The sequence below is a fragment of the Aedes albopictus genome, chromosome 2 (genome assembly GCF_035046485.1).
Source record: "Aedes albopictus strain Foshan chromosome 2, AalbF5, whole genome shotgun sequence".
NCBI classification, from domain to species: domain Eukaryota; kingdom Metazoa; phylum Arthropoda; class Insecta; order Diptera; family Culicidae; genus Aedes; species Aedes albopictus.
Genome location: NC_085137.1, coordinates 475,493,241 through 475,518,254, shown reverse-complemented (window position 1 = coordinate 475,518,254; position 25,014 = coordinate 475,493,241). Strand labels below are relative to the sequence as shown.

Below are 25,014 nucleotides of genomic sequence, written 5' to 3'. Positions count from 1 at the left end.
TTGGCTGCAACATGGACCTTCATAATTTAACACTTTGGTGGATCAAACGATTTTCTTACCCATAAAAATTTAACTACGTGAAACAATTGAAATAAATTACAATTATTCTGGATCGCCATCTTACCGTCTCATCCATTCAAAATTTACAGAATTTCTAATAACTACACACTGACAGAATCAAATTTGAAAATCAGCTTCAGCAAAACCAAAACAAAGTTCATTTCCGTTTTAATTTTCTTTTGTTGATCAAAAACAAAATCATTTCCTCTATAGTGCAGGCAGGACAGCATCCATTTAGGCTACCCCGCTGCAGTCATCCAACTGCGACCACAAAAAAAATACGGCACAAGCCGCGAAAACAGCCAAACCTAGGCGGCCGGATCTTGCGCACCTTGCGACAATGCGACAAGAAATCGCTACAACCACCCTTCACGGTCGCCATGTTACTTTCGCTAACTACAAAAAAAACCGCTAGGTCCTCTAATCATACATTATACAAAGACATGAATTGAATCGCAAGCCGAAAAACTAGGGCGTTGAACCTTCTAGCTGGTTTTGAATTTAGCTCCCCGCTACCAACAGTCTTTTACTAATACTAGTGAATGTAAATTATTTTCTTTTTTGATCATCCTGTAAAAAAACTTTTTTCTTAGTCCTACTTAGATCAGACACGGTGACAATTGGGGCACTTTCAGTCCATCCGGAAGCCCAATTGGCACTCTTGCGTCGACGATCTTGCGTCTCCCCGCCCGTGCGCAGAAATAGTCCTTTTAATTCCAGTGTGTTCAAGTCCGGAACTGTACGGCTCAACCAGTGTAAGATAAGAAGTTGATAGATCATCACGAAAAATACGAACTAGGAATCACAATAATACTTAAAAATCAAATCGAAGAGAATCGTGAGAGAATAACAAGAGTTTCAGAATGTCACAGGTGTTAGAAAATGTTCATAGAAGAGCAGATATCCAATCTTTAGTGTAAAGCAGTGACTAGCGGATCTTGTACCTTTACCAGCTACTGAACAATAAGTGTCATCTCAATTGTTGTATATCTCTTGTACCATTCGTTATGTTGTGTCTAATTTTTTGCATATTTTCTCAACCCTCGTTTTTTCTTAACGCACATGTCAAAACCAAAAACCAATCAAACCAAACAAAAATTGTGCCGCAAAACTCTATTCCTCTCGCTCCTCCTAGTCGGATACACGATGCGAGATATCCGATATAAATGGAATGAAGGCCCCAATTCAGTCGGAGTCTCGAGTGAAGTATCTTTGCCTCAGTTTAAGGTTTTGGGACACCGTCAGCGTGCTATGGAAATCAGTCTCACAACAGGTACCTGTAGACGGTCACCGATATTTTGATTTCTTGCTCATTCAGTTTTCCTCATTTTACTCTCAATATACTTCCCACCCACCCCCTCTCGCCTCTCTGTCTATATCAACCAACTAACGACAAATCAACCAAAACCAAAAAATCCATACCTTACTATCGTACTTTCGTTCGCTCTTCTGTACGTAAAACTCCTTTCTATATATCTCTCTCTCTCGCTCATCACTATTGTTATGCCGCTCAAATCAATCAAAATCCCAAAAAAAAACTCCAAATATACCTCTCTATAGTAATCAACTTATCAGAATCTAGTGTCAAAATCGCCGAACAATCAAATCAACACAAAAACGATAGAGAACATATCAAATTATCTCAGTTTCACCATTTTCCTCTATGTTTTCCACCACAACCACAGAAACAACCACCCACCCGACTCTCGCAGTATCGAGAATCCAACGAAAATCCACGTGTTCCGTTGTGTTTTCTCCTCTGTTTTCTGTTATCTGTCTTCGGTTCCGATCAGTCCAGTATACACTCATAGCGCTGAGAATCTCAAAACTAAACCCCCAAATGCTGTAGTTTGGCTTTTCACCCATCTCACATTTCACCCCCACGCCGCCCACATCCGGCTCATTGGAATGCAAATTTCACAACGTCATCCACTACTATACTGTGCATGGATTGCATCGGTCTTTCGGGGAATTTTGGATTTCTGGCATGTGTCAGTGTGCAATTCCCTCCGTGCTAGCGCCCGCGCACGGTTGCCAGTTTTCCTTTTTCATTTGTGCGACGACTGTGTGGAAATCGAAAACAGTGGCGACTCTAATTATTGATTGTTGTTGACGCGTGTGTAGGTTGAAGGTCTCCAAACAGCTTCACGACGCTGGTGTTAAATCCTGAATGAAGAAATTTCTCAAAGTTCCTAGAATTTGATTGAACAAGACATTGAATATGCATTATTGGCCGTAAATGAGAACCTTCACCCCATCACCGTTATCATCAGTATTATTATGAATATCATTTTCACATAAATGGCAGACAGCGAGAGGTAGGCACCGATCACCAAAATAAAGCCGTTATTTTAATTCACACAGGGCTCACGCGAATACCATCATATACATAAAATGCCAATCGGTTGTGGCCCGGCAACAGCAAGGTATGCCCATCGGTAATGTGATCATCTGTAAAGGCGAAGGCGGAAACGACGGCAATGGCGACGAGGCGGGCGCAGCGACCAACAAACAGGAAGAAGCAATGGGGCATGAATTACCGATTGACATCCGAATGTCTTGCTTGCTCAATGAGGAGAGAGAGAATTATAAATATTCATTTTGTTTTCCGATACAGCAGTTAGCGTGCATGATATTCCCCGGCACGGCCACCGCCTGCCCGGGTACCCCGGTGCGGTTCTGACCCCTGTGTCAGAGGGATCTATATGGGATGGGTGTATGCTGACATCAAGGCTAGCTCTGATGTACTGCTCCAATCTCTGTGTGAATATGGAATCCGTTGGAGAAATTATGTCCATACTAAATCTATGCATCGCAATAAATGAATAACAAATTCAGGATCAGGAAAATTTTGCAGAGATTTCGGAGAATCTCTGAATGGAAAACAACTTTATGAAGTTGAGCTTGAATATTGGAATAGGTTTAATTCACTGGGTCATTGTGACCCACATAATAACACTATTAGTGTACTACATCTCCGACAATATTTCATGAAAAAATTCAAAGCAAAAACGCATTATGTCACGGTCGCCATGTCAGCTACTGACATGGTCGAAAATCTCCACTGTGAAACTTTTTCATTCCTTTTACATCCAAAGGAAGTTGATAAACTGCAACCTGATTGGTGTATTTTGTTTTAGAAATTAAAATCATGTTGATTATAAACAACACTTTGTTAAAGAGACAATTGAATAATCAACCAGTACCAACACGTTCGCCACATCATGCTGCAGAAATGTATTCAATGTCAAAGATCTAACGGAATCCTTCCCGAAAATCCATCAGCATCCTTCCGAATGATCCACCGGAATCATTTCCCAATAATCCAACGGAATGCTTCCCATGGATCCAACGAAACCCTTCCCAAGGATTCAACGGAACCCTTCTTAAGGTCTGAACGGAATCCTTTACAAGAATCCAACAGAATCCTTCCCAAGGATCCAACGGAATCCTTCCCAAGGATCCCACGGAATGCTTCATAGGATCAAATGGAGTCTTCCCAAGGATACAAAGAAATCCTTCATATAAGTTTGAAGGAATCCTCCAAAAAGGATTTTACGGAATCCTTCCCAAGGATCCAACGGAATCCTTTCCAAGGATCCAACGGAATCCTTCCCAAGGATCCAACGGAATCCTTCCCAAGGATCCAACGGAATCCTTCCCAAGGATCCAACGGAATCCTTCCCAAGGATCCAACGGAATCCTTCCCAAGGATCCAACGGAATCCTTCCCAAGGATCCAACGGAATCCTTCCCAAGGATCCAACGGAATCCTTCCCAAGGATCCAACGGAATCCTTCCCAAGGATCCAACGGAATCCTTCCCAAGGATCCAACGGAATCCTTCCCAAGGATCCAACGGAATCCTTCCCAAGGATCCAACGGAATCCTTCCCAAGGATCCAACGGAATCCTTCCCAAGGATCCAACGGAATCCTTCCCAAGGATCCAACGGAATCCTTCCCAAGGATCCAACGGAATCCTTCCCAAGGATCCAACGGAATCCTTCCCAAGGATCCAACGGAATCCTTCCCAAGGATCCAACGGAATCCTTCCCAAGGATCCAACGGAATCCTTCCCAAGGATCCAACGGAATCCTTCCCAAGGATCCAACGGAATCCTTCCCAAGGATCCAACGGAATCCTTCCCAAGGATCCAACGGAATCTTTCCCAAGGATCCAACGGAATCCTTCCCAAGGATCCAACGGAATCCTTCCCAAGGATCCAACGGAATCCTTACCAAGGATCCTACGGAATCCTTCCCAAGGATCCAACGGAATCCTTCCCAAGGATCCAACGGAATCCTTCCCAAGGATCCAACGGAATCCTTCCCAAGGATCCAACGGAATCCTTCCCAAGGATCCAACGGAATCCTTCCCAAGGATCCAACGGAATCCTTCCCAAGGATCCAACGGAATCCTTCCCAAGGATCCAACGGAATCCTTCCCAAGGATCCAACGGAATCCTTCCCAAGGATCCAACGGAATCCTTCCCAAGGATCCAACGGAATCCTTCCCAAGGATCCAACGGAATCCTTCCCAAGGATCCAACGGAATCCTTCCCAAGGATCCAACGGAATCCTTCCCAAGGATCCAACGGAATCCTTCCCAAGGATCCAACGGAATCCTTCCCAAGGATCCAACGGAATCCTTCCCAAGGATCCAACGGAATCCTTCCCAAGGATCCAACGGAATCCTTCCCAAGGATCCAACGGAATCCTTCCCAAGGATCCAACGGAATCCTTCCCAAGGATCCAACGGAATCCTTCCCAAGGATCCAACGGAATCCTTCCCAAGGATCCAACGGAATCCTTCCCAAGGATCCAACGGAATCCTTCCCAAGGATCCAACGGAATCCTTCCCAAGGATCCAACGGAATCCTTCCCAAGGATCCAACGGAATCCTTCCCAAGGATCCAACGGAATCCTTCCCAAGGATCCAACGGAATCCTTCCCAAGGATCCAACGGAATCCTTCCCAAGGATCCAACGGAATCCTTCCCAAGGATCCAACGGAATCCTTCCCAAGGATCCAACGGAATCCTTCCCAAGGATCCAACGGAATCCTTCCCAAGGATCTAACGGTATTCTTCCCAAGAATCTAATGGAATCCTTCCCAAGGATTCAAAGGAATCCTTTCCAAGGATCCAACGAAAACCTTCCCAAGGATCCAATGAAACCCTTCCCAAGGATCCAACGGATTCCTTCCCAAGGATCCGACGGATTCCTTCTCAAGGATCCAACGGATTCCTTCCAAAAGGATCAAATAGATTTCTTCCAATGATCGAATGGGATCCCTTCCAATGATCCAACGGAATTCTTTCCAATGATCGTATGGAATCCTTCCCAAGGATCCAATGAAATATTTTTCAAGGTTTAAAAGGAATCCTTCCCAAGGATCCAATGAAATATTGTTCAAGGTTTAAAAGGAATCCTTCCCAAGGATCCAACGGAATCCTTCCCAAGGATCCAACGGAATCCTTCCCAAGGATCCAACGGAATCCTTCCCAAGGATCCAACGGAATCCTTCCAAGGATCCGACGGAATCCTTACAATGATCCAACGAAATCCTTCCAATGATCCAACGAAATTCTTCCCAAGGATCAAACGGAATTCTTCTCAAGAATCCAATGGAATCCTTCCCAAGGATTCAGAATCCTTCCCAAGGATCCAACGGAATCCTTCCCAAGGATCCAACGGAATCCTTCCCAAGGATCCAACGGAATCCTTCCCAAGGATCCAACGGAATCCTTCCCAAGGATCCAACGGAATCCTTCCCAAGGATCCAACGGAATCCTTCCCAAGGATCCAACGGAATCCTTCCCAAGGATCCAACGGAATCCTTCCCAAGGATCCAACGGAATCCTTCCCAAGGATCCAACGGAATCCTTCCCAAGGATCCAACGGAATCCTTCCCAAGGATCCAACGGAATCCTTCCCAAGGATCCAACGGAATCCTTCCCAAGGATCCAACGGAATCCTTCCCAAGGATCCAACGGAATCCTTCCCAAGGATCCAACGGAATCCTTCCCAAGGATCCAACGGAATCCTTCCCAAGGATCCAACGGAATCCTTCCCAAGGATCCAACGGAATCCTTCCCAAGGATCCAACGGAATCCTTCCCAAGGATCTAACGGAATTCTTCCCAAGAATCTAATGGAATCCTTCCCAAGGATTCAAAGGAATCCATTCCAAGGATCCAACGGAAACCTACCCAAGGATCCAATGGAACCCTTCCCAAGGATCCAACGGAATCCTTTCCAAGGATCCAACGGATTCCTTCCCAAGGATCCAACGGATTCCTTCTCAAGGATCCAACGGATTCCTTCCAAAAGGATCAAATAGATTTCTTCCAATGATCGAATGGGATCCCTTCCAATGATCCAACGGAATTCTTGCCAATGATCATATAGAATCCTTCCCAAGGATCCAATGAAATATTTTTCATGGTTTAAAAGGAATCCTTCCCAAAGATCCAACGGAATCCTTCCCAAGAATCCAACGGAATCCTTCCCAAGGATCCAACGGAATCCTTCCCAAGGATCCAACGGAATCCTTCCCAAGGATCCAACGGAACCCTTCCCAAGGATCCAACGGAATCCTTCCCAAGGATCCAACGGAATCCTTCCCAAGGATCCAACGGAATCCTTCCCAAGGATCCAACGGAATCCTTCCCAAGGATCCATCGGAATCCTTCCCAAGGATCCAACGGAATCCTTCCCAAGGATCTAACGGTATTCTTCCCAAGAATCTAATGGAATCCTTCCCAAGGATTCAAAGGAATCCTTTCCAAGGATCCAACGAAAACCTTCCCAAGGATCCAATGAAACCCTTCCCAAGGATCCAACGGATTCCTTCCCAAGGATCCGACGGATTCCTTCTCAAGGATCCAACGGATTCCTTCCAAAAGGATCAAATAGATTTCTTCCAATGATCGAATGGGATCCCTTCCAATGATCCAACGGAATTCTTTCCAATGATCGTATGGAATCCTTCCCAAGGATCCAATGAAATATTTTTCAAGGTTTAAAAGGAATCCTTCCCAAGGATCCAATGAAATATTGTTCAAGGTTTAAAAGGAATCCTTCCCAAGGATCCAACGGAATCCTTCCCAAGGATCCAACGGAATCCTTCCCAAGGATCCAACGGAATCCTTCCCAAGGATCCAACGGAATCCTTCCAAGGATCCGACGGAATCCTTACAATGATCCAACGAAATCCTTCCAATGCACACTGGGCCAGGAACAGGAATTAGCAAGACAAAACCTCTAGCGCATTGGGGTTACGTCCTATCAAGTTGGTGTCTTCGGCAAAGTTGTTGGGTTTTATCTGCGCCTCAAATTGCGCTTGGAATTTAGTTCGTAAAACAGCCGCATAGGTGGCGCTGCGGTGCTAACTTTTTTGTTACACATCCTAGAGCTTTGGCGTCTTCGGCAAAGTTGTAGAACAGGCAAAAATATGAAAAGTTGTCGAAGACACCAAAACTCTAGCTCTTAAAATAACAAAGTTACATTGAATATTATAAACGAACGACTTAAATTTGCGCTTTTATGTCATTCTCTTGTTTATCACCCTACATGTAGCCATGGCAACAGAAAACAATCATCGCAGTAGTTGAACAAGATCGTACATTTGAAATTTTACTTCACTTTTGCAACAATCATGCATTTTGAGGAATAATACATACATTTGTCTAGGTATTACTAGTAGGAATTCCTAAGTGATATAGCGTAATCTGCACCTGATTTTACCTGAATGAAACATACGTTCCGTAGGTGAGTAATTTCACTTCTTGAATCTTTTTAAACAGTCGGGGCTTCTACAAGACGTTGTCACTCACTTTACGCCCACCGCAAATTCCAGGTTGTGCATCCAAATAAGTTTATTTTCAGTATTTGACAAGTCGAAAGAGGAGCCTAATTTGAGACTAATCAAATTCAAAAAATAAACTGAGTCGGATATAAGTTAGCTGAGATATTGTGGATGGCGTAAAGTGGATGGCAGCGTCTTATATGACGCTATACACCCTAATATTTATATCAAGCGTAATGCGTTTGCTGAGAGCTTTCAGGAGCATCTTTTGAAACATTTCACCATCGGGGCAATTGATTTTAATTTTCATATTTCATATAAGATTCCACCTACTTCATCGACTTTTTTTTTAAAGAAAAGTCCCGCAATATCCCCCATGCTAATGCTGCTTACTTAAATTATACGTAATATAATAAACATATTAGCGAATTAAAATAATGTACCTTTAATTTGCTATCTTGACAACCCACAAAAGCCGTGAATGGATAATTTGTCAACATTTATCTGATAAATCTTTCAGTTCAGTCAACTATTGACGTTGTTACTGTTTTAATGTTAAAACGAATAAAATAAAAGTATAAAAGATACTAGAAGTGAATTCACCTACGAAAAAATGCGTTTCATTCAGGCAAAATCAGGAAGGTGCATATCGACAGCTAGCGATAAAACATTGATATACATTAAAATTGGAATACCTAGACAAATGTATATATTATTCCTCAATACGCATTATTGTTGCAAGAGTTTCAAATTTCAAATATACGATCTTATTCGACTACTGCGATGATTGTTTTCTGTTGCCATGGCTACATGTAGGGTGATAAACAAGAGAATTACATAAAAGCGCAAATTTAAGTCGTTCGTTTATAATATTCAATGTAACTTTGTTATTTTAGGAGCTAGATATTCAGTGTCTTCGACAACTTTTCATATTTTTGCCTGTTCTACAACTTTGCCGAAGACGCCAAAGCTCTAGGATGTGTAACAAAAAAGTTAGCACCGCAGCGCCACCTATGCGGCTGTTTTACGAACTAAATTCCAAGCGCAATTTGAGGCGCAGATAAAACCCAACAACTTTGCCGAAGACACCAACTTGATAGGACGTAACCCCAATGCGCTAGAGGTTTTGTCTTGCTAATTCCTGTTCCTGGCCCAGTGTGCAATGATCCAACGAAATTCTTCCCAAGGATCAAACGGAATTCTTCTCAAGAATCCAATGGAATCCTTCCCAAGGATTCAGAGGAATCCTTTGCAAGAATCCGACAGAAACCTACCCAAGGATCCAATGGAACCCTTTCCGGTGGAATTCCTTCCCAAGGATCCAACGGATTCCTTCTCAAGGATCCAACGGATTCCTTCCTAAGGATCAAACGGATTTCTTCCAGTGATCCAACGGAATCTCTTCCGAGGATCCAACGGATTTCTTCCCAAGGATCCAATGAAATGCTTTACAAGGACTAACGGATTCTTTCCCAAGCATACAACGGATTCCTTTCCAAGGATCCAACGGAATCCTTCCAATGATCCAACGGTTTCCTTTCCAAGGATCCAACGGAATTCATTCCAAGAATCCGACAGCATCCTTTTCAAGGACCCAAAGGATTTCTTTGCAAGGATCTAATGAAATCTTTCCTTAGGACACATCGGATTCCTTCTCAAGGATCCCACGAAATCTTTCATAAAAATGCAATGGAATCTTTCCCAAGTATCAAACAGAATGCTTTCACGGATCCAACGAAAAGGTTCCCAAGAACTAATCAGAATTCTTCCCAAGAATCCAACAAAACCCTTCTAATAATCCAACGGAATTCTTCACAAGGATCCAACGGAATCCTTCCCAAGGATTCAACGGAATCATTCCAAGGATACAATGATATCCTTCCCAAGCATTCAATGGAATTCTTCCCAATGATCTAACGGAATCTTTCCCAAGGATCCAACGGAATCCTTCCCAAGGATCCAACAGAATCCTTCCAATGATCCAACAGAACCCTTCCCAAGGATCTGACGGAATCCTTCCCAAGAATCCAACGGATTTTTTCTCAAGGAACCAACGGAATCCTTTCCAAGGATCCAACGAAATCGTTTTCAAGAATCCAACAAGTTCCCAAGGATCCAACGGATTTCATCCCAAGGATCCAACGAAATTCTTCCCAAGGATCCAATGGAATCCTTCCCAAGGATCCAACGGAATCCATTACAAAGATCTAAAGTATCGAACGGAGTTCTTTCCAAGGTTCCAAAGGATTTCTTTCCAAGGATTCAACGAAACCCTTCCCACGGACCAAAGGAATCGTTCCCAAGAATTCAAATGAATCCTTTCCATGGGCTCAACGGAATTATTCCGAAGGATGGAACGGAATCCTTCCCAAGGATCCGGAGGAATCCTTCCCAAGAATCCAAAGGAATCCTTCCCAAGGATTCAACGGATTCCTTACCAAGGATCCAACGGAATCCTTCCAATGGTCCAACGGTTTTCTTCCCAAAGATCCTACGGAATCCTTCCCAAGGATCCAACGGAATCCCTCCTAAGGATCCAGCGGAAGCCTTGATAAGGATCCAACGGAATCCTTCCCAAGAACACTACGGAGTTTTTCCCCAGGATTCAATGGAATTCTTCCCAAAGATACAACGCAATCCTTTCAAGAATCCAACAGAATGCTTCACAAGGACCCAAGGATCCAACGGAATCCTTTCCAAGCATTCAATGGCAGCCTTCCCATGGATTCAACGAAATCCTTTCCATGGACTTCTTCCCAAGGATCCAACAGAATTCTCTCCAAAGATCCAACGGAATCCTTCCCAAGGATTCGACGGAATTTCTACCAAGGATTCAACGGAGTTCTTCCCAACAAAAAAAATAGTTTTTTATATGTAAATGAAACATTCTAATCTGGATCATATTTTATAACAAAGCTGCCCAACCTTTTACAGTCAAGTCAATAACAGACGACGGACCAGAAATTAAATTTCGATAATCCTACACTTTTTTTCCAGAAACTTTTCTGAAAAATGTTTTCCAGAAATAATTTGTTCAACCTGGAAAGAAATTTTAGAGTTCTAAAGATGACAATAACAATATTTTTTCAATACTTTCTGGTTTCTAATGAAATTTTGGAACCTATAGGTTTAATCAATGTGTAAAAAACCGAAGATCTAAAGTGAAGATTGATATTTTTTTTTTTTTCATTCGTGTTTGACCACATTCATTGTCAACTGAATACGTCTCTTTTTTCATTCAAATCTCTGTCATGAATATTTTCTTGAACGTACACCGGTGATTCGAAGTATAATCGGGAGTTACGGACTAGTTATGTATCTCAGTGAAAATTTTCAGTGATAGAAAAATGAATGAATAAGTAAGAAAATTCATTCACCAAAATAACTTTAATTTGATCCCTCGGTTGCGATTTTTCGAAATTCATGTTGAAATATATTTTTCTGCAACAGCAAAGAAATATTCTCAAAAATTAAGCGAGCTTTTAAAATACACTCCAATAATGTCAAATTTGCCTATTCAAATAACAGTTCAATTGAAAAACAAAAAGATTCAAAATTATTACTCCGCGGGCCAACTTCTATTATTTTTCTTTTTATTTTTTATTTTTGACACGCGAAACGAAATGCTTTGACGGGCCAGATATTGACCACAGACACAAATATCATTTTTTTTTTCTTTTTCAAAAGTATCTAATATTCAAGAGTGAGAATAAAAATTAGGGTTAGATATAAAAAGATTTAGATTGTTTTGCAAAAATTAGGCTTTTTAGGAATACATGAGAAATTTAACAATGGTTCATTCGTGATGATCTTGTGAATAAAATCACTTTTTATGCAAAGATTCAACCAAGAATTTAAAAGTTTCATAATCCAGCGGTACTATTACAAAACTCTTACCAACAATGTTTTTTTTGAAGTATTGGTAAAAATGATTAATCCTCCTATAAGTGGAAATGCAAATGTAATGTTTAAATTTATCAAGATACAATATTGATGTCTTGACAAGAGTTGTTGAAAATGTTGTTCTAAATAACTTTCTCGAAGATGCCAAGTTCGTAACTGAGTAACTTCTCAAGATACGTTACGTTTCTTCAACAACACCCCTTTGAAAAAGGTTTTTTTCTCGATAGCTTTTTCAGTCTTGATACAACTTTGTCGTGTTCTAAAAAGTTATTGATAATTGTTAACAGTCAACTTTAGAGTTGGGTAAAAAACTGTTGGAACGTTCGTTTTAACAATAGATATTAAATTTAGAACTATTTCGAATTTATTATTCAAAAATCTTGAAAATTTAGGGTATTTTAGGTTTTCAATTAATAACATACACGATCCAGATTTCGCCAGACATTACTTTCCAAAACTATCAAAACAAATTCAATGATCTGACATTCATTACAGACTTTGAGAAGCATTTCCACAAAAACATACAGTCAAACATACTGACCTACTGTAATCCCGATAGAGTAACGACCATTTTGTTTACCGATTTCCAGTAAATACGGTAATAAAATCACCATTAAGAAGCTCACATTCAATTTGTCGCAATAATCAACGACAACGTGCTAAACCATAACAAACTAGGACGACGACGTCCGCCATTCGAACCTCACTGACTGGAGCGGCGGCACTTTATTTCCCAGTCAGTGCTAATGCCAAGAAGTAATGCCCATAAAATCAACCAAACACATGAACCTACGTGTGCACAAGCTCTCCTGCCCGCCGCGGAGAGCAAAACATCGGAAATTGATTCTAATCTTTGGGGGCTTTTCCTTCCCAGCCGTGCGAGCCACCGGTCAAAAAGCATGGCATGTACAACCGGAAAACCGTTGCCAATAAAACAAGATAAAGTAGCAGACTCTGAGCTAGCACGCAGTCGAACGACGACGTCTTCCTTCGGGGAATGACGCACCGAGGTTAAGTACGCTGTACTGCTGCTGCAACCCTCCTGATTGCGCGTACCGAACGGGTAGTTATCAGGAATCGTATACATTTAGATTTGAGCGTCGTTATCGTCGGCACCGCGCTGCCGCCGTGCTCAACTGGAGCGGCGGCGGCGGGAGACGATCGTAAAAGTAAGAACCTTGGTATTGTCGCCTTGCGATGAGTGAGTGGTACCAGATAGCGGAATTGATGGTGCTGATGTTTTGAAGCTCTGTGGGCCTATAGTTGTCTCACGAAGGGGTCTGTTCAGGTTCGATGGAACCATGAATGAACCAAGTGAGCGATATTACGAAAATCACTAGTATTTTTACGATGGGTAACATGGATTCCATATATGGGACTAGTCTCCCTTTTTGAAGCATCCGCAAACACTCATTTTCCTATTCGCTGCTTGAGGCGATATCGAGAGACGCATGTTGATTCAAATGCAATGGCATGTTAGACAGATGAATAACACGGATGTGTTGGTCTAAAATGCATTCTAAGCATTTTGGATACATGAATATCAAACTGAGAGGTCTTTTTGTCAATCTAGATATTGTTATGCAAAGACGCAATAGGGTAATGTTTTAGTTGTGTAAATTTGTCGAATAACTTTTGAGTGCAACTGTATTCAACGACTATATGTAGTCTTTATTTCAACAGAAAACCAAGGGGTCAAGCTTGGGCAACGTGCCCACTCTATATTTTGTCGCAGTCGGTCAGCGTTCAGCCTCTAAATGATCACATTACCGCTCATACATGCGTGCGGAAACGCACACAAAAAAAAAAAATAAACGAAACGAACAAAGCCACTAATTTACGACCCGTGTCGTCCTGCACAAAACGGCAGCAATTCGGAAGTTGCCAACCGCCGCCATTCAACTGCCATCACAACTAACCAGCTCATTCAAGATTAGATTAGTACTGCCACCGCAGTGACATTCAAAGCGAATCCATAATCATCCTGCCACTGTAATTAATTCATCCTCACACCACCCTCTCTAGTGCTTCATCGCATTCATCTGGATCGGTTTGCCTCATTTCCACCATCAGCAGTAATGTAGTAGCAAGAGCAATCACTCAACCGATCGTAGACCCTTTACCCATAAACCGCCGACCGAACCGTTTTCCAACTCCCGCCATCAATCCACCCACTATCATATGGCTCTCTTTGGGGCACCGTACTCCCTCGCACTGTGTACGTGTTCGTCTCGCGTCGCACCCCGGGGGCCCGCATGGTCCGCACCCATCCGAAGCGGGTCCCTTTGTGGTTCGTGTGACGGGAGGGGGGAGTATACCCCAATCTCACAGAGTCGCCCTTACCACCCAACCACCCACCATCATAATAAAAAAACAAAACTACCGATACGACCAACCTTTTACTACAAACCGTTATCGTCTCGTAGCCTAATCTGTGTGCCTGTGTGATCACAGGGCGCTTACTGTGGGGTGTCTCCCAATTTCTCAGATTTGACGTATCGGTTGGACTTTCAGTTCGATATATATTGTATAATTGTATTGTATTGTATATTCTTCGGTTTATGTTGTTGTTGTGACTCACTCACTCTCACTCTACGTTTGTTTGGACCAGATTTTGCTTAATTCCCCCTATTTCCTTCTAATCTGCCACCACCGAACCACCGAACCATCGTCCATCCAGTCCCGCCCCCTCAACCCAACCACCAACCATCACCAAAAATCCAACTAATTGTTGATCGCCTCCCCCAACACCTCTCGTTCATCGGGAACGACACCCTTCTCAGAAGTTAAAACCAATCGAAAGTCGATTTTGGCAATTATCCCCGTTCGTTCGTTCAGAAGGATCTTGATGGTTTTGTTATCTTCAAACACCCAACCTGCGGGACTTCTAGGATTGCGGTTTACGCCGCCACTTCCAAACTAGTTTTTAAGTAGTACTACCCCGTCCATGTTCACTGGTAATTGGCTAATTGGTATTCAGGCGAAAAAGGGATCCCATTTTGAGTGCTTTTACTCTACGGCGATGTAGAGATATCGGTTCCGGGTAAGTTAAGTTTTGCGCGATTAAACGTTTCACTTTCGAACGGCCCTAGAATTAAGCTAGTTTTTGTCGGTACAACTTACACAGTTTCAATGTGTGTGTCGCTAGTTATAAGAAGAATATTGGTTTCCGTTCGGATGGGAACGCATGGTGTTTATACGAAGGGTTATGGAGTGGCCTTTTAGGTTATTTTCTTCATATCAAAGAATCACAAAGCATAATTTCCTGGTTGGTTATTTTAATGTTATAATTTGAGCTTCTTGTCTCGTCTATTCATAAGAATGGTAATACAGGGGATAGAGAAAGTGATCGAAACAGGCAAAATATTCATTCTTCAAAAAACTGTCAACTAACTGTAACTTTTGGAAAAGTTCACCAAAAATTCTCAAATTTTTACTGTAAGTTGGTCAACTAGTTGTCTATTAATGATCAGAATATGGGAAAGATGGGACTATTCTACATGAAATAAGAAACATTCTAGAAAAAGGCATAACTATCCGAAAGCCAACTTTGAACTGTTATATTTCCAGATTTCATTACCCGAATGCAATGAAATTTTACATGACTTATATAATGAGCTTTAAAAAACGTTTGTCTTAATATTAAATTGTTCATAGGTAAGAAACTTATAGTGATTTAATTTACTATTGGATTTTTCAGTAAATTGGGCTGCATTTAACATGCATCCCATAACTTTTTTTTCAGTTTATTGCAGGATATTTTGTTACTTCCTTTCAAAACAATTACACTCCCGTTCAAAAGTTTGGGGTCACCCCCTCAAAAACATGTCATTTTTTTAGGCCCATATCTCCGCCAATTTGCGTCCGATTTCAAAACCCTAGGTTTCATTCAAAAGATAATAAGTCAAAGAAACTTTGAACATGATTTTAAAGAAACTTTTTCAAAAAAATTTGTATGTAAACTTAACCCAAAGTTGCCAAATTTTCTAAAAAATGAATATAAACTTACGGCAGTGTCGCTGGAAGTTGGGTCGACCAAATTTTAAGATGAGATCGGTAATATGACCCATTTTCTATTAGCTTTCAACTGCTTTTTACAGAACTTAGCTAAAAAATCTAGAAAAAAAGTTATTAAGTAAATTAATCCTTGATGTCATCGACCAAAAGTTTGGGGTCACCCCTCAATATGATGTATCGGCCAAAAGTTTGGGGTCACTTTCGTAAAACATGGAAAAGTGATTTGGTGATATCTTCGTCATCTATAGTTCAATTTCAATTATTTTTGGCTCATTTCAAAGATAATTAACTAAATTTGCGTTTGATGTCTTCAACTTAACGTATTTAACGATTTTTGTATATAAAAATGTTATGTAAAGTTAGCACATTTTACCACGCTTCAAAAAATGAGGCAACTTTACGTTAAGTTTTAGTATGTAAATTTCAACAAATATGTGTGGTTCAATGTCTATGCAGTAAGTATCATTCATTTTGTTTCAAATAAGCCAAGAAAAATTAAAATTGAATGAAAGATGGCAAAGATATCAACAAATCACTTTACAAGTTTACATACAATTTTTTTTTGAAAAAGTTTCTTTTAAATCATGTTCAAAGTTTCTTTGACTTATTATCTTTTGAATGAAACCTAGGGTTTTGAAATCGGACGCAAATTGGCGGAGATATGGGCCTAAAAAAATGACATGTTTTTGAGGGGGTGACCCCAAACTTTTGAACGGGAGTGTAGATGGAATTCAAATAAACTATAATTACCATCTTGAATTTTGAAGCGATGTCGAAATTTTGGCTAATTTAGTGTTTTATTAGAAATATATTCTAATCGCCATATGTTTTGGAAGCTCATTATATAAATGCTCAAAATTTAATTACATTCGGTTCATTGAATCCGGAGATATAACAGTCCAAAGTTGGCTATCGGATAATTATGCCTTTTTCTAGAATATTTCTTACTTCCTGTAGAATAGTCCGATCTCCGAATAGTCCGAACTTGGACCATTGATAGACAACTAGTTGACAAACTTACAGTAAAAATTTGAGAATTTTTGGTGCACTTTGCCATTTTGCCTGCCCCGATTTTGTCTATCCCTTGTATAAGGAAACATGATTTTTTCCTAGATCACATATTGAATTTTAGTCGCATTCTGCATCGTACATACAGATCCCTTGAACAAATAAAACCAAAATTAGAAACAGAGCATGTTAAATTAAATAAATTACATAAAAATCTTGTTAAAATTGTATCATAATTTGTTATATTTGGCCAATTCAAGAAAAGTGTGTTTATACATCATTGTAACTAAATACTACAAAAAATTAACTTTATTATTCCTATATGGTCAGGTAGCTAAGTTTTTGCGATTTTTTTTTCAAGTGTCAAATTTCCAAAGATCTAATATATGTGCCAGACTGACAAGGTTAGACTTGCTGGTCCTACAGCAAAATAAGATCCAAAACTGGTTTAAGACTTCGTCCAAAACAATGAGAGTTTAAAGGTATTTTTACAGCAGGGCATTTTGTTTATTACCGTACTGGCTTGGGCCGAAGGGTCTCAGATTTTCATGAAACTTTTTCCACGGGCAGGGCTCATGGATATATGAACAAAAACAAATTGAAAAAAATCAGGGTCGCCTGTTTTCCCGGAAAACTCAGGTGGAAATCGTTTCTTTTCCCCTGACACTACTTACTTTGAAAAATCATAACTCAAGAACGAAGCATCGTAGAAACAAAGTTTTTTTTAGTAAGTGAAAATTTTCTCAGGAATCCAAAAAAAATACGAACTAAAAAATTTTTCCGCAAAAATTTCGCACAGTTGAAAAAAATTGTAAAGTAAATCCGGAAAAAACTATGCCCGAACTCATGGAAAATTTTCAAAAATATTTTTGAGAAGGTTATTTCATAAGCTTTAATCGCTGAAATTTTTGGAATGCACTTTTTTCGTTTTAAAGTTATGGCCAGTTTTGTTGAAAAGTGACCAAATGTGCCATATAAACCTTTTCTTTGAAAAACCATAACTCAAGAACGAAGCATCGTAGAAACTAAGTTTTTTAATGAAAATGAAAGCAAATTTTCTCAGGAATCAAAAAAAAAATATGAGCTGGAAAAAGTTTTCCACTAAATTTTCCACCGTTGGGAAAATTCATAAAGAAAACCCGGGAAAACTATGCCCGAACTCACGGATTTTTTTTTAGTAAGTAAATTTTTGGAATGCAATTTTTTTTCGTTCCTGAGTTATGACCAATTTTGTGAAAATTGACCATATAATATATGTATGCGTACATTGAAAGTTTTGTGGACACCTTTTTTCAGTTCATTTTTTTTTTTTTGAATCCCGAGAAAATTTGCTTTCATTTTCATTAAATAACTTTGTTTCTACGAAGCTTCGTTCTTGAGTTATGATTTTTCAAAGAAAAGGCTTATATGGCACATTTGGACATTTTTCACAAAATTGGTCATAACTCAAAAACGAAAAAAAAGTGCATTCCAAAACTTTCAGCGATTAAAGCTTGTGGAATTACCTTTACAAAAATATTTTTTTTTATTTTCCGCGCATAGTTTTACTTTGAAAAATCATAACAAATCTAAACATAATTTCTTTACTTTACAAATTTTTTCAACTGTGATTTTGTGGAAAACTTATTTCAGTTCATATTTTTTTTTTTATTCCTGAGAAAATTTGCTTTCATTTTCAAAAAAAAAAGCTTTGTTTCTACGATGCTCCGTTATTGAGTTACGATTTTTTAAAGTAAGTAGTGTCAGGGGAAAACAAAAAAAAACAACTGAGTTTTCCGGGAATATAGGCGACCTTGATTTTTTTCAAATTTTTTGTCCATAAATCCATGAGCCCTGCCTGTGGAAAAAGTTTCATGAAAATCTGAGACCCTTCGGCCCACTTTGTACGATAATAAATAAAAGGCATGTCTTCAATTGGCTGACATTTGTGCTTCTGCGAAGACATTTATTTCTGTAATGATAACTTGAATGTTTCAAATAATGTGAACTTAAAATAATTGAAGTTTTTTTCATGTATTTAAACTAATATCAATTCTTAAAATAATTTATTTTTTTTAGAATTTAAGTTTATTTGTTTTATTTATTTTTATCTGGTCTTATTCACAAACACTAACGTTGATCGTCGCATCTCTCTAATCTCAGTCAGAAATTATAAATTAAAAAAAAAATCTTTTCCGATTTCATCTAATTCTGAATTAAATTTTCCAGAAGTTCATTATAAGATCCAAAAGAACTTTATCTGTATATTCTTCTCTAGATCCTCCAGAATCTTTCTACTAGTTCCTACACTTAAATTTTTAGTCGGCTCAGTTATGCCCATGAGGCGCCTGAGCCTTCCAAATAAACGAATAAGTGAAAAAAAAATTTGGAGTTTCTCCAGGAGCTCATTGAGTTTACCTAACAATTTAATCCAGTACTTCCGGAACTGTGCGCCGTGGTGCCCTGGTGCGCCATGAATCTTTCCCAGGAGCGCCTCAAGCTCCTGAAGCATAAAAACAAAATCTTAAATGCAAGACACAAAAGCTGCTTACTTTTTTTTGCTTAGTAAAACTTGCCATGGCATTGTTTTAATCTTTAAATGTTTGTATCGAAAAGTGATTCAAACATTTAGTTTTTTTCCATGGTATTTAATGATGATTATTCTGAAAGTTAAGTCAAGATATTCAGAAATTGTTTTAGGGTCAAATCAATCTAATTTGAAAAAAGAAAAATTCTCTAGTATTTTATTTTCAAAAAAAATCGAGAAATTATGTTTTTAGCATTTTTCCCAAGACCCATTTTTGTGATCCTAATCAAAAAAATGCCAATTTAATTAGAAGAAAACTTGCCGAATGTGAGTCTAAGGAAACAGTATAGTTTGTAGGGAAATATGCCACTAAATGTTTTGCATATTTGATATTTTCAAACTGGAAATTGAGTAAAATCTATAAAAATTGGTTGTATGCAAGTATTGGTGCGCTGCAACACTTTTAATAACATCAAAAGGTGCCGCAATAGCAAAGCAGTTTTTCAGGATCTCCTTCAAGTAATTTCTACGCGGATTTCTTAAAGAGTATCTCCAAAAGGAACTCAAGGAGCTCCTTCAGAATTTTGTCCAAGAGCTTCTCGAAATGTTTTTCCAGGGCTTTTCGGAAGAGCCTGGTTCCAGACAAATATCTGCAGGAATAATGAACATTTGACTTGAATTTCACGAGGATTTCGAAATGTTTCTAGGATATTATCAATAAATTTATTACACCTCAAGATGTTTAGCCTACATTTATTTTACAGAAAATTTCTCCTTTTCCTTCACTAAGTCCACAAATAGTTTCTACAAGATGTCTATCGAAAAATTGAAATTCTTTAGTAGTCATTGCTGTACAAAATTCGTCCAGAATTTCATAAAGCATCGCTTTAGAATTTCATGCAGGAATTTCTCTAGAATTCCAAGTAAAAATTATAATTTTATTATTTCAGGTAGATTTTTTTCTAGAATTTTTTTTATAAATGATTCAACAGTTCCTTTAGAAATTTCTTCTGGAAGTTATTATTGTTTTGCAAGCAATCCCCCGAAAATTGGAGCGGGAATTTCTCCAAAAAAACACAGAAATTCTTCCAAGAGTAAAACTCAGTTCAGAAACACATGATGGAATCAAAAAAATAAACATCTTCTGAGGAATTCCCCTAGATTCTCAGAAGGAACGCCTAGAGGAATTTTTAAAATAACTCCTGGAATAATATCTAAAGAAACCCCTTTTCAAAGAATTCCTGGGAGACCCTCTAAGGATAAGAAATTTGAGTATTTCCACAAAAGCTATGTTTTGTCTATTGATCATTTAGAATCAATCATGACTTTTTTTATTGATTTCATTATGGAATGGAATAAAAAAGCCCGAGGTGGTCAGGAACTCCGCTGCATAATCTCAAACTTAATACGTTGCTATCAGTAACCATGACCCGTCATATTCATAAACGCTCTACATGATTTTACGACCACCACCCCAGAATAAAAATCCATGTTTGAACTAGCTTGATCATCCAAAAGATGATCTTTTATTTTGAGCCTTACTATTTTAAAAATACATACATAAGAAGGACCATATAATATTCCAAATATGCGATGTTTTGCTAATATTTAAATTATTGTCCATTCACTAAATGTTAATTATCTCAGCTTCTAGACTAGATATTTTAGATAAATAACGTATATGAAGAGTTTCATCAGATAAAACTTTCATGGTTGAAAATAAAAATTGTATATGTATTTTTACAGCAAATTTTAATTAAAAAAATACTTAAAAAATAGTTGTTTTATCAGTACAAAAAAGGCTTTATCGACAATTAAAACACAATATTTCCAAAACCAATATCCTTCAAGAATACTTAGAAGTCTACAGAGAAATACAAAAATGTTGCAAAAACCGAAAAGTTGAAAAAATATAACGAAAAAATGCTTTTTTTTTGAGAATATTTATGAAAAATCGCCCAGGCGGAACCTCTTCATGATTTTTTATAAATTAAAAATGGTCTTCAAAAATTCATCACATATGCATATCTTTCGCTTAAGGGTTTAGCATCTAGGCTTTTCGAACATCAATTTCATTTGGGACAGGCTATTCTAATACACTTTTAAATATTCAAGATATTTCTTCAAAATTATCGAAAGAAATAAAATAAAAATTTCCTTGATTGTATTTTGTAAGAATGCCGTAAAATTTAGCCTAAATTTGATATTTTGGGAAACATACAATATTCTCAGTAAAACCTTGCTTAGAAATGTGAACATCTTACTAAAAATAGGAATATAAGTAAAATCACTTCTTTCAGAATTGTCTTAAAGTCTGAACTATGTTTTTCTCTTCAATGATTTTTTGTTCATTTCTTTTTTCATTTTTTAATAAAATTATCATCATAGCCCATTAAGGGCATCGGATCACATTCGGCGTTTAACTAGTATTCTCAAATTTGGGTTAGTTTCTTAAAAGTTCTTGAAAAAAAACTACGATTCCAACTTGACGGTAATTCGAAAGCGAAAGTTTGTACACCCTTATATTTATTTCTTAACGGAAAATGTGATATATTGGTTCCTCTTCGTATAATCACTGTTTTGAATGCAATTTTAGAACGATTTTGGATGTTTTTTGTTTGTCAACGAATCTATAAAACCTTTTTTATAGAATACACAGCCCAGTTTCAGGATATTCAAAATTTGATAATTGAAAAACTAAAAAGAAAATAAAACTAAAATATTAAAAATAGGTGTTTTTTTAAGCCGTTCCATTTAATTATTAAGGTAGAATGGGTCAAAATGCCGAGAATATTATTTCTAAAAGAAATTTCTCTCAAAAGACATAAAAAAAGTTGATATTTTGCTGCTATTTTGAAAAAATCAAAAAAATATTGAAGCTCATTGTAAAGGACAAATAAATCATTTTCAATGAGTGGGCAAAAAACAATTCTTATAATAATCACCTAGTCAAATTATATGAAAATAGAGTCGACAAAACTTCGAAACTGGAGCGGTATCAGAACGGGATTTCATCAAACCAATCGAAAGGCTTGTAGGAATAAGTCACATTAAAAATTAATCAAAACCACGATGTTGAGAGAATTTATTTTTCATTTTTTTTTTCTTCGATTTATACAGCAATGAATTATTGAAAATAACACATAATGAACTCAAATTTCACAAATTCTTGGAGTACACATAGCACTCAAAAGATCAAATCCAAAGAAACACTTTTGAGGTGAAAAGTTTAGCATTTCTTATACTAGGCCTTAGACTAAATCAAAATTTCAGCTTCCAGTGACGGCCATGTTATTGACCATATTCACACTCCAGCAACGTTGTCCTTAAATACAGTCAGGTCTCCTGTAAAACGCTAGCACCCACTCTACGACCACTGGAATTTCTCAGATGTTCACTAATAATCAAACTGGTTTTTTTTTCACTATAGGATTCACAGACACCGAAAATGTACTGAGCTGATTGAAAGATAATCAAGAAATTGCGGTGAAGGTTAAGTGGGTTGCAGCATCTTATGAGAGACTCGACTTAGAACATAGAAAAAAATTACAAATTATGCCTATCGTTCATTATGGCAGTCGTTCGTTATTGCTATCTTCCCCATACTAAGCACAGTGTTCTTAACTTCATGCAACTCAAAACAAGAGATTGAAGCACATTTCGTTTTGTTTTTAATTTTTATATTTTTTTACAAGAGTGATAATGCATAATAACAAAAAAAAATATCGGAAACAATCCGTACCGTAAGTCTCTGTTTTCAAATATGATGAATACAGGAGAGTGTGGTGGTTAGGTCTCAAGAAAATTAGGCACTCCTTCGTCGAAAAATACCATGCGTCTCCATCTGAATACACCCTTTAATAAAAACGAATAAAACCCATCTGAAAAAAAAAACTACCTAAACGCTAAGAACCTCCTCTAATGACATCATCAACACAGTATTCCCACAAATACCTTCTTCCCCATCAAAGAACAATTGGCAAAAATCACTATATCTCTCTCTCTCTTTCTCTCTCTCGCCACCAACCAACCACAACCAATATAGACACCATTATCTTAGAAACATTGAAACAAAAAAAATATCAACCCCAAAAAAACAACAGTAGGATCCAATCCAAACAACGCGCCTCCAACGATATGCCAAATCTAATCAATTGAGATACACCCTAGTGTCCCGGGTGCAGAAACAACCTATCAAACGAGAACCACCACATCGAAACTCTCCCAAAAAAATCAAAAAAAAACTCAAATAAGAACCTTTGGGTGAGACGGGCGAACCAACCGTCTTCCCTATGATTACCGTTCTCGAGCACTTTTTCTTGTGCTTGCTCAGAGAACAAAGTTTTTCGACTGGGTTCTTTCAGCTCGTGTATGCCTGACCAATAATTAAGGTCACAACAGCGCCCCGGCTTAGTGGGGAGGGATTAATTCGGAGGACGTGTTTGTGCGTATGCCTAATTGCCGACGAAGACCGCAAACGATAGTTTCTCAAACGTCGTCGAATGAAGAACTTAGAGACAAACAGCGTTTTTTTTTTAAGTAAATATGCGGCTTTACGCAAGAAGATGCGGGGTTTTTGTTCGGGGTTAAACCGGCGATGAATTAAATATGATGTGAATGGTTGAGTGGGCTTTACCTTTCGAGCTAGGGGAGGTATCGAAATCAAAGCAAGACGTTCGCGATCAGGATAGAAGCGAATTACAAAGGAAACGTGAAATAAATCCTATGGAAAAACTATAATCAAATGTCGTGTGCAGACCCCGGTGAGGTATAGGACAAGTTAGGGAAAATGTTGACAGAAGTTGAAACAGGTTGATTCGAAGTAGGTGGGAGACATTATTAAAGGTTTGTTCTAGTCACGCAGAGGATAATTTTTGCCGTTAGAATAACATTAATAGTGATGAATACATTTCGCTGCCGGTAGATTATAAATGAAGGTAGGCATTGGAAACTATTAGCAAAAAACAGCACAACAAGCCTTTGCGTTTTAGAACCTAGTTTCTTGTGAGAAGAACCCTCACTATAAGTAGGCGAAGTTCAAACGTGACAGAAATTAATCGCTCAACTTAGCCAAGAGTTACTTCACTGTCACGCGTTCGGTTATAATTGCCCCATTAATAACACAAATTCCAAAGTAGTCCAAAAGAGCGTGTTTAGAAAGCGGGCCTTTAGAAAATGAATGTTGAAAATGCTCAATTAAACACCAACCCACAAGCACACGAACCCACAGAAATGAGAGAGGGCAGCAGCACCTGAATCGAGTAGACCTAGTTGTAGCAAAACCCCTAGATCACATACAGCGTGCAAACAGCGTGTATTTGGCACGATTGAACGCATCGAGAGTGAAATTTATTTGCTCACGTGACTATGCTCAATTTACCTCGACATTTTCATACTGTTGGCGTGTGTACAATAAATACAATTTCACTAAATGTATATATTTACAACAAATAAATTACCAGGTAAGTGATCTATTTTCATTCTTTACCCTATTATCAAACTCGATTTTTATGCTACTTTTATATACATATATTACTACAATATACCAAAGACCGAAATGTACATTAACCTTCCGGTGAACAGAGCCATTGCAGTAGTGCGGAAGAGAACAACCAAATGTCCAATTGACGTGCGTACTCTCACTTGAGCCGAAATGATACCGCATCAGGCCAGGTTTCCGCAAACCGACTCCCTGTTGCCAAGGTCCTTTCCGA

At 38.5% G+C, this 25,014-nt stretch overlaps 1 protein-coding gene across 1 annotated transcript in view; it reads left to right on the top strand.

Annotated features, from left to right (window-relative positions):
- LOC109622845 (gamma-aminobutyric acid receptor subunit beta) overlaps window positions 1-25,014 on the top strand; it is a gene marked incomplete in the record, with an annotated part of 313,910 nt that overhangs the window by 244,148 nt on the left and 44,748 nt on the right. The window contains 1 exon segment of the mRNA XM_062854093.1: window positions 1,196-1,333. Coding sequence (XP_062710077.1) covers window positions 1,196-1,333 — 138 coding nt within the window.